An 11,388-nucleotide genomic window follows, 5' to 3' on the forward strand; every position below is an offset into this window, starting at 1 on the left:
AATAATAATTTGTCACATAGCACAGGTTTAAAGACAATTTAACCACTCTGTTAAAAAAAAAACTACGATTTAAATTAATAAAGTACGACTTAATCTGACAGCAGGCATCACCTTATTGTTTTCATGAAATTAGTCAATAAAAGTGGAAAATCTTACTAATTATTGTTTTAATCAATGTCATTTAAAAAAAAATGTGACCAATGACAAGAGCTTTTGCAGCATTTTGAAAATGTCACGTTTAGCTGCACTTGGCCTCAGCAGCCATTTGCACTTCATTAGCTTTGGTGCGCTTACCAGCTATGGTTGCATTAAAAAGAGGAACCAATTTTACAAGTCAATGCGATAAGATCACTCAGCTGATACCAGCACTGAAATCATCAATTGGTAGGATTATTTATACAACCGGTGATCATCATGAGCTGAGTTATTCATCTCTATGTGGTTCGGTTGGTAAAAAATCAATTGATAACCTTGAAAAAACAAAGAGGGTTTTTCTTTCAACATTAAACACAAGAACTTCAGCGAGTATTGATACTTCAAGCAGCTTTAAGACTGAGGGTTATATTTATTCTTATATATATATATTGGGTGGATTAGATCCTGCGCTGCACATGGCATAACACAATGAGCACCTATTTTCTGGGTTTGGTCATGTGACATTTCCAAGCTGAGCGGTGATGGTTTGTTACCTGAGCCCTCATCAAATGATGTGTTTTTTAATGTATTAAGTGTACATGAAAACTAATGAATTTATTAAATTAATTATAGACAAAATATTTACTTTTCACTGCTGAAAATGTCCAACTAATCTTTAAGGCACTGTAAAATACATAATTTCATTATATAATTTAATGCCAAGGGGATCCCTCAGGGATGTGTCCGAGATCCCCTGCATGGTTTATCTCAACCAAAAATTAATTATAGACAAAATATTTACTTTTCACTGCTGAAAATGTCCAACTAATCTTTAAGGCACTGTAAAATACATAATTTCATTATATAATTTAATGCCAAGGGGATCCCTCAGGGATGTGTCCGAGATCCCCTGCATGGTTTAGCTCAACCACTAGTTTTTATAATAATTTTAATAATCCCTCACGATCTTCTGAATTCAAAGCCTCTTCTTTGATATGAATGAGCAAGGTGATCCAAATATGCATGTCTCTTGTATTAGCGTGCAGCTGGAACCTTTCACATTTGCAACTGACAAAGACAAGCGCGTACGATTAGCATGTGACGCGCCTCAATTTATGTGAAAGACCCCCCCCATGATATTTACCGCCTCCCGAGCCATTTAATAGCCGTGTGACTCGTCTGAGTTCTGATGAGGTCCAGTGCAATTTCTCTTTGAGGCCTCCCCTTTGATTGCCTGCTGTTTAAAAAGGTCAGCGGTGGACATTAAGGAGGCCGAGGTGGGGCTGGCACAGGGCAGGAGAAAAACAGTTTATTTGGAAGTTCTACTACTTGTTTAGTAACTCACACAGCTAATTTGGTTTATGACAAGAGATAACAGGAACATACATTGACACTGAAAACAAAATACTCCAAACAACAACATATGTATTATGAGTTTATTCATACATAAAATTGCCATTTCATTGCTGAGTTACACCATGTCTCGCTGAAGCTACATTATGAGCTGAAACAGCTTTTGCATTCAACCACCTGACTTAGCATGTCTTGTTTCTGACCAAAAGCAAAAAAACTCCCCCCCAAAAAATCAAAAACATGCATTTTATTGGACTAGGACGATATGCAAAAGGACTGTAAAACTTTTTATATACAGTGAAGAAAAGGACCGATCTAGCAGCCCCATTGTCAGGACCTTGAGGTCTGCTTGACAAATAATTTGAAATTAATTATTTTGTCCTCCTAATTAAGATAGCATTGAGTTGAAAAACAGATGCTGGTCTCCTACCTAGTTTGATGTTTTGTTGTATTCTACAACTTTGCACTAAATTGGATCGTTTCTGTCCCCACTGAAGGTTCTTTCACAACACAGGTTACAGTTTTAAATGGATTACAAAAAAAATAATAATTGTTTGTTCTTAACAGTGTTCCAATTCTCAACATGGGTCGTAGCTCTCTCTGACATGTTTAAAAGTTTAATTTAAAATGATGTTATTATTGGAGCCTGATTGTTTCGTTGGCAACTTTTATAATACATACACAATACCATAATCATTGTTTTGTACGTATCATGTCACTTTATTCGTCCAGAAATACTACGATTGATGTATCTTTGTTCACAATAGTGACAGGCTGTACAAAGAAATGCTCTTCCACAACCACCATGCATTATCATTATTTTAGTTCTGTGAACCTCAACTACTCAACGGGATTGAGACAGCGGCCAAAAGACAGAGGTAATTGACATCAGCCCCAAAACAGTCTAAATGATGCTCGTGAACTCAATTTGAACATTTCCTTGGTATCAGTTGAGTACAAAACAGCAGATAGGTGAGTTTTGGGGCAAGTAACAGAGGATGTATTGCAAAAATGAATTTGCAAATACAGGCGGAGAGATACACTGTAGGGTATATTTATACTACTTGTCAGTTTTTGTTTGGTGGTAAATATATGCACATAACTCCATAAAGATTAGGAAACACTGGTCTACAACCATGCAGTTCTACATTTCAGTATCTTTTTGTTTGGGGTGCATTTTAATCTTTGGATATTAAACGGTCATACGGGTTATCAATGATTCCAAGGACGTAGTAGAATAAAAGGGGTCATTTATTTCCATCGAAAAAGTGTTGTGGCTACTGTTCTCGACAAAAGACATATTCGGTGTAACTTGTCCAGATTTTGTCCTCGCCAGGATCATTGCTGGTGTAGGCGCAGGTGCCCGTGGAGCTGCATGCAACCATGTGGAAGCCCACCTCGTTGAGCTCGTCAAAGGCCTGCTCCAGGAAATTATACTTGAGGTAGTAGCGCGACGTGTACCTCTCCGGCGGACGGTCCGGGTCTCGGCTCTCGTTCAGCGTGTCTCCAAAAACCTCTTTGGCCAGGGACGTCTTGCCACATACTGTGATGCGTGCCACCCTGCGGAATTTGGCGTCGCTTTGGATGTCCCGGCCGATGGTGTACGAGCCTCGGTAGCCTACGGTGATATAGCCTGACTTCCTGGAGTCCATGGACGGAGAGCGCACGGCCGTGCTGGTGCGTAACGCAGCCTCCGCGCCCCCGGCTGATGCGCACAGTGGCTGGCTGCCTTGGAGCGATGCGTCCTCGGTATCGCTCTGGCAGATTTCCTCGCTGATGGAGTTGTCCTTGCTCACCTGCGGACAGAGCCTCTTGGCCAGCTCCCGAAGCTGGAAGAAGTCCGCTTCCCTCCGCAGTCGGCTTCTCTCTGGGAAGTAGTCCGGCAGCACCAAGGTCAGGTCGCGGAGGTAGTCGAGGACGTAACGGAACAAGAAGCCGTCTCGGTCCAGGAAGAAGCGGCCTTTGGTGTCCCTGGCCAGCTCCTTCGGGGTCCGGCGGCTGAACATGTGCCACAGGAGCGAGTCCGGCACCGCGACCAGAGTTTGGAGCCGGGTGACGTACACTTGTCCCCCGACGTTCAGCTCGACGATTTCCGGAAAGTGGGAGTCGTCGCGTTGTTTGGACGCCTCGGCCAGAGCCATCGTGTCCGTCTGCGTGCGCGTGTGTGCGTGTCGGCTCCTTCCGTGGGCTGGCTGACTGAGCCTCAAGAGGCTGCGCACGGCTTATGAAGCGTGGACCTGAGGGAGGAAAGGAGGAGGGAGTTGCATGGTTAACATGCATGTTAACCATTAAACTACATCACGCTAATCCAATGACCTGTAAATAAAATCTGAGGACAAAAAAAAAAGGAAGGAAAAAACGAAGAAGTCAGTGTGAAATGATTTGAACCGTATGTGCAAGTTAAAATGGACATGTGACTTGAGATTGTGAATGTGGAAATGAAAATGAGTCCACGGGAGCACTGCAACGGCTGCAGAATTTTTGCAAGAACAATTCATTTTAGGATGAACTATCGATACAAATATTTTCATTTGATTGAAGGCAATGGCGTTAACCACTCGACCAGAGCCTGCTCGGAAACAAAAGGAGATTTGGTCATATTGATAGGGTATCCATCCAAACATGTTCGGTGTTCAAAGTTTCATCGAATAGTCCGAAGCAACCCTTTCCACAGTAGTCACCATGACAGGCGACCACCTGGCGGCGTCAGTGTGCGGAGCGCCGTTGGACGATCAGGAGAAGAAGATTTGAATTGACGGGTGTGACGTCAGGGCTTTCGGTAAATTGAAGACAGGTGTGCTCAAGGGGAGTTATTATATGCAGGTGCCACCAGGCGCGTGGCGGCGGACGGTTTCTCAGGTAAGCAGGCAAATGTTTGTCGTCTCCTGCCGTTTTTCACGACGGACGCCGTGTTTGTTGCACGATTTTCGGCTCAAGGGGAGTTCTCAAATGCAGGTGCCACCGAGTGCGTGGCATTTTCTCAGGTAAGGGAGCAAATGTTTGTCGTTTCTTGCCGTCTCTCACGACGGACGCCGTGTTTGTTTGTTGGAGGATTTTCACACGGCGACTGTAGGCGTCGAAGTTAGGACTGTCGTACTCTCGTGACTCGGCAACGTCACGTCCACCGCGACGGTGGGCCTGGAGGTAAATTGTAGGTCGCAGGCAATTTAGCCCGTGAGTAAATGTTTGCAGTTTCTTACGATGCCGTTTTTTATTTCTTGCAGGATTTTCGCTGTCCAGGGAGTGCTTGAGGTTTGGGCACGGCACGCCACAATCGACTTTGCGTCGCGTCGTTGCGCGTTTTGGTGGCATTTTAAATGTCTTTCGCGTTTTTTTTTTTAATGCTGGCCAGCATTTTTTCATTCGTTTGTTTGTAGAAGGTTCGTAAATGACGCCGCCGATAAGCGCGTGTTTGTCTGACTATACGAAATGTTAGTTTGACTCTAGTCAACTAAACAATTTTTTCATTATTTTATATTATGCGTGTGCCATTTCCGTGTCATGCAAACTGGTGAATGTAACGAATATGTTACGTCATGTCCAAATCGGACCAAATCCATTCAAAGATGAGGCCCGCCCGCTCTCGTTCCGTTACGCAACAAACATTTGCGCAGGTTATTTTCTCCCGTTTTGGACGCCGCCAACCTGGATCATCTGTCCAATGTGAGGTGAGTTGTAGATGATGAAAATAAAATATGATTTATAATCTTGAATAATTCTCATAATTTACTACAATGTAATGATTATATATTTTTTCAAATGTAAAACTCTACTTAGAATGTATAAATTAAAATATTAACTATAATTTTGATAAATTATAATTTACTACAATATATTTTTTTTCAAAAAAGTATGTATAATTGTTGGTAAAAAATCATTACATTGGCACTCAATGTCTATTTTTGTTGCAATAATTTGCTTGTCAACCTGGATCATCTGTCCAATGTGAGGTGAGTTGTAGATGATGAAAATAAAATATGACTTATAATCTTGAATAATTCTCATAATTTACTACAATGTAATGATTATATATTTTTTCAAATGTAAAACTCTACTTAGAATGTGTAAAATTAAAATATTAACTATAATTTTGATAAATTAAAATTTACTACAATATATATATTTTTTCAAAATAGTATGTATAATTGTTGGTAAAAAAATCATTACATTGGCACTCAATGTCTATTTTTGTTGCAATAATTTGCTTGTCTTTTGTAGCACTAAAAAAGGCCGCCCAGCCAGCATCCTTCTATACAAAGCAAGCAGGAGGCTCTTGAGGCGCCCTTTCAGTGATGTTGAGGACACTGAGGAAGAGTAGTCCTAAATCAGGTGAAAACCTGTTTTTGTCAAGTTTCAGCTTCCCAACACACAATGGTTGTCGAGTTTTAGCTTCCCAGCACAAATATTAATGGCTGTCTGTGTTTTTGTAGGCTGCAAGAGGAGCCGAATGGGAAAAGTATAATTCCATATGAAAAGGCGCAATGGCCTACCTAATCAAAGGAGCAATGGCCTAATCAAAGGAGCAATGGCCTATCCAAAGGAGCAATGGCCTATCCAAAGGCGCAATGGCCTATCCAAAGGAGCAAGGCCATATCCAAAGGAGCAAGGCCATATCCAAAGGAGCAAGGCCATATCCAAAGGAGCAAGGCCATATCCAAAGGAGCAAGGCCATATCCAAAGGAGCAATGGCCATATCCAAAGGAGCAATGGCCATATCCAAAGGAGCAATGCCATATCCAAAGGAGCAATGCCATATCCAAAGGAGCAATGCTATCTATATCAAGTCAAGAATCAAGCAGCACGCTGCAAAAGTCGACGTGTGCTGATCAGGTGCCCAGGAGGGGGCAGTGTGGTTGCCTTTGGTTATGGGTGCACGACGGAAAGGTTGCAGGTGTGGCCAGTGTTTGGGGGTCTGACGGTTGGTCTTGCTTAAGAGGTTGTGGCTTATCTGGATCCAGCGGTGTCTTGCGCTTGGTTGCCATTGACGGCTCATTTGGGGGAGGACGTGGTGACTTGGATGGAGACAAAACTGAACTTTGACGCGGAGCCCAATGTCCAAGCTTGTCATATGACTTGTACCATTTTGTGTCTTTTTCTAACCTGCCACTGTCGTGCTTGGCTGCGTTCTTTGTTCTCCCCGATCGGTGTAGGGCGGCGTTGGAGCGAGCCGATCCCGAATGTCCAATTTTGCAGTTTGACTTGTGACGTTTTCTTTTTCTAACCTACCACCACTGTGGTACTTGCGTTCTTTGTTCTCCCCTAGGTGTTGGAGCGAGACAGTCACATTGTGTGTATTTTTCTAACCTACCACTGTCGTGCTCGATCGATGCCTAACCTACCACTGTGCGTCCTTTGTTCTCTAGGTGTAGGGGGCGGTGTTTGGGCGAGCCGGTCCACGAGGAAGACATAATGATGCGAGCGGCGCCCAACTCATTGCATGTTCTGCCATTTGCAGGCCGGACGCAAAATGGGGGAGAGGCGCACGGCCCGATCCGACCCGGCGACGGTCACCAAAAGCAGCTAGTCGCTGTGATCAAGTAAGCAAGTGACCGACAACTTGGGGTGCTCTTTGAGTTTCTAACATTTGTTTCTGTTTCTACAGATGGCGAGCGGGACGTGACACAATCTGATCAGAGGTGGACTGACTGCTGTAGCATCGATCTGAAGTCGCCGAGTTCTGAGGGAGACCCGCTTCCCTGGAGGCGTCGACCTGCGCAGCTTCAACGTGTGAAATAGATTTAAGTTTTTTTTTTAAATTACACCAGCGGTGTCCCAATGTCTGCTGGAGGGCTGCATACTGAAACAAATTCAGAATTCTTTTACACAAATTCATTAAATCAATCACGAAATGTTTTCATAGATATTTTGTGCTACAATGCAGTGTTGCGTTCATTCGTGTGGTGTTGATCAAGTTGCCCCGAGGCTGCCATTTGGACACCAATGGTGACGTGTGTAGGGCTGCACGTGTATTGGAAAATTGCCATATGGTGGTCTACGTTATTGACATGCACTTAAAGACAGCAAAGAATTATTTTTTTTTCATGTCTCAAATGAAATGTTTTCTTGCCTAACTATTTGTAATGAGTTAAGACAATAAGTCATTGATGTAAGTTAGTTAACTAATCTAACTGATCTCATTGCGATCAAATAGTTAACCTCCATCCAAGAATTTTGCACAACTTGCCTCAATGCAGTGGTCTGGCCCAATACTGCCATATCAGTGATTTTCCAACATGTTGTGCAGCCCTCATTGAGTGTGAAACGCGCAGCGACGGCAAGCGACCGCGCATGCGACCGCGCAAGCGACCGCGCAGCGACTGCGCAGCGACGGCAAGCGCAAGCGACCATGCAGCGACGGCAAGCGCAAGCGACCGCGCAGCGACAGCAAGCGCAAGCGACGGCAAGCGACCGCGCAGCGACAGCAAGCGCAAGCGACGGCAAGCGACGGCGCAGCGAGACTTTTGTGCTTGTCTTGAAAGGTGGAAGAGACGATGTATGAAACTAAGAGCCGGTGGACGGAGGCCACCAGACCCGCGATTGGTGAGCAAAGGAAGGAATCACCCAAAGAAAGCAGTCGCCAAGTGTTGAAGAGGAGCCTGATGCATGACTGGCCAAGGCTGGTCAGAGGCGGTGACATGGCAATCCAATCTGCAAGCGTAGTGTACACGCTTGTTGGTTTTAATTTGATTTCCTTATTTTTCTGCCTTTCAGCTGGCAGCGGATGGGGCGAGCGCCAGCCTGCACCAAGAGGGACTGGGTTGCGCCCACAAGACCAGGGAGGGGGCAGGTAATGATTACGTTGACAGAAGTGAGCTGCATGCAACTGAGTGCCGTTTGTCTTTTTGCACTTGTGCTAGTGGAATTTTTCCCCTTGCCAAAACTACCACAATACATATGTCTCTTTCAGGATTGCTGGGGCAGTGGATCGGACGAGTGCCTGCACAGAGAGGGACTGGACAGGACCAGGAGGGGGGGAGCTAACCATCGGCGGACCTTCGCCCGTGATGAGCGGCCGGCACGAGACGGACGGGTGCGGATGCGGCGAGGGCAAAGCACCCAGCCAGCATTTAAGGAGAGTATAACATTGTTTTTTCTTTTGTCCTTTCTTTCCCTCCCTCCCTCCACTTTTTCACTGGGTGTGCACACTGGCTATCTGCATGATGCCTCTTTCTTTCTTTCTCAGCGCGGCGTCATTTTGCAATATTGTTGTTTTACTGTTTTTTTTTAATCATGAAATGAACTGTTTGTACTGTAATTGTGTATGTGTACCACTGAACTGCAATTAAACGGTGAACTGAATTCAAGTGGTCCATTTTAAACATTGGCATTGGCAGTCTATCATGCATACAGACTGGAATCATTTGAGACATTCTCAATGACAAGACAATTGTAAAGTTAGGCTGAAACAAAATTGACTTGTTAAATGCAGTGTCAGGCTTTTTATTATTTTTAACTACACAAAGAAAAGCTGGATGCATTCTAAATTGTTGACAAAAGCCAAGTAGCCAGACACCCATAGATGCAAACGACAAGCGTACAAACGGTCTCTGTTGCGATCAATAAGTCATCTTTGGCAACCCTGCTTTAAAATGGCCACCGAACTCAGAATCTTGCAGAATGTTGGTACATTTTTCTGTACAAGTAAAAGCTGTTATTGTAATCTAGTCAGAGCCATTTTTGGGTTTGTTTTGAATCGTCATGCATCATGTGGGCATTCTTGTGAATAAAATCAACAGTGGTGTGTTTGCTTCCTGCTGGTGGTCTTGTAAATAAAGTCAACTTTGGTGTCAGTCATCATTCGCGATGTGCCTCAATTGATGGTGCATCTCTTGAATGTGAACCTTATTGCATGTTTTGTTACAGGGCCTGATGTCTTCATTGGCTGTCTGACTCCAAAATAAAGGCTGTTGCTGTCCAGGTTGCTGCTCAAATCAATTGAATTCATAAACATAGCGTGTAACTTCCAGGACCTTGGCTTTCAAGTCAAAGCACAGTTGCTTTACTAGATGAATTCCAAGTGCTGCCACCGAGTAGCAGCATATTTGCCTCAACCTGTCTGATGATGGATCAATGCGATGCACTGTTCATTGTTTTGCACAAAACAACCTAAGAAATAAAGAAGTACTGCAGTTATCTCGCCAACTATGCATGTGTGTTAAAAGTACAAAACAAACTCATTTGCATGATAGACGTCTAAAACACATGCTAGATCAGGGGTGTCAAATTCATTTTTTTCGCCGGCCGCGTCGTAGTCATAGCTTCTTTCGGAGGGCCAGTCAACCCGAATAAATGTATGAGCACCTCATACAGTAAAAACTACAAAACAAACTGACCAATAACTCGTTTTCAAATCAGACGAGTCAAAACTGATCAAATATTAAAAAAAAAATATTGAAAGTGAAGGCAGTTTGCAATTCTAGTAATGACACAAATTTGATGCACAATTTGTCTTCGTGGGCCACACAAAATGATGTGGCGGGCCTTATCTGGCCCCCGGGCCTTGAGTTTGACACCTCTGTGCTAGATATTTGCCTCAACCTGTCTGATGCTCTATTTAACTCTACGTGATAATTTTTAACAATTTTAATCACTTTTATTTTTAAGTACACTACAAATGATAGGCGCCCCAATTAGACAGCTGGGTCAATGTGACCTGTCTTTTGCGGTTTGTTCTGCCCAAAGCAACCTAACAAATGCACATAACTACTGCCGCTATCTCGCCAATGTGTATGTCTCTAACATGTACAAAGCAATCAAATTGATTTGCATAATAAACTTCCAAACCACATGCTAAAAAATATTCATGTGATGCAGAAAGTCTTCTTCTGTAGCTTGCTAAGATTTGTCAATTTGAGCAATGCCATATCAGAACCCGAGGCTGGGGGTTGCCCGTCCATGTGCCTAATCGCTCGGGCATTGATACATCAGCAATGCTTCTTTCTAGGTCTCCTCATGTCCTCAGCAAATCTTTGTGCCGGTACACCATATGAAGTAAATGACGGAATATGGTTTTTTTTACACCTCCTCTAATGTGTATCAAGCATACAGATGGTGTTTTAGAACAGCCTAGATTAGTAAATTACAGAAAGTAAAAAAAACTTGTAAAGTTCTAAAAAGTTATTAATCGCTGAAAGTGGGAAGTACAGGCAAATGTCTGCCCAATCACAATCAACGCAATGGAGCGTATATCGCAGCGCGGCGTATGCAGTAGGAGGCGCAGGCGGCATGTGGCGCAGGCGGCATGTGGCGCAGGCGGCGCAGGCGGCGCAGGCAGCATGGGGAGCAGAGAGCGCAGGCGGCGCAAGCAGCAAGGGTGGGGAATCGAACCCTGGATCTCAGGTGTTCAAGCGCAGCGACGGAGCCACTCGCCAAGCGTGGCGAGCTCGGCAGTCACCCCGCTTTCACTTCGTGTCATTCTTATACGTTCAGTATTGCGCTCCGCGCGCGCTGGGTAAGTACAAAAGAGAGCAGGCGGCCGCCGGCTGTCAGGTCACACTGGCCGACCGGTTAGTGACACGGGCTCTTGCCCCGTACAATCCTGGTTCGATCCCAGGCCGGGGTACGTTCTCCTGGCCACTTTTGTAGGTGTCTGGATATATGCACATAGATTGCATATCTAAGCATTTATTTATGTGTAAACAACAAGTGTGGCCCCGCCCACAAGTGGGCGGGGCAATGCAGCTGGCCCCGCCCCCATCAAAATTCAGTAGCCCCGCCCCCTGCCCTACCAAAAGTGACGGTAGGGTAGGGGGCGGGGCGAAGCCCCGCCCCCTGCCCTACCAAAAGTGACGGTAGGGCAGGGGGCGGGGCGAAGCCCCGCCCCCTGCCCTACCCTACTGTCTTTCAATAGTGTAGGGGGCGGGGCGAAGCCCCGCCCCCTACACTAATGAAAGACAATTA

At 44.7% G+C, this 11,388-nt stretch overlaps 1 protein-coding gene across 1 annotated transcript; it reads right to left on the reverse strand.

The window, feature by feature from the left end:
• Window positions 1-1,557: 1,557 nt before the first annotated feature.
• On the reverse strand, window positions 1,558-3,715 carry kctd12.1 (potassium channel tetramerisation domain containing 12.1). Its single transcript, XM_049728221.2, has one exon. The coding sequence runs from the start codon at window positions 3,627-3,629 to the stop codon at window positions 2,766-2,768; it is 864 nt and encodes a 287-aa protein (XP_049584178.1). The 5' UTR covers window positions 3,630-3,715; the 3' UTR covers window positions 1,558-2,765.
• Between the last annotated feature and the right edge of the window lie 7,673 nt (window positions 3,716-11,388).

This window comes from Syngnathus scovelli, chromosome 8 (assembly GCF_024217435.2).
Source record: "Syngnathus scovelli strain Florida chromosome 8, RoL_Ssco_1.2, whole genome shotgun sequence".
Classification (NCBI taxonomy): Eukaryota; Metazoa; Chordata; class Actinopteri; order Syngnathiformes; family Syngnathidae; genus Syngnathus; species Syngnathus scovelli.

Coding starts and splice junctions, on each gene's coding strand:
- kctd12.1 (XM_049728221.2), bottom strand. CDS start 3,629: ATGGCTCTGGCCGAGGCGTCCAAACAACGCGACGACTCCCACTTTCCG.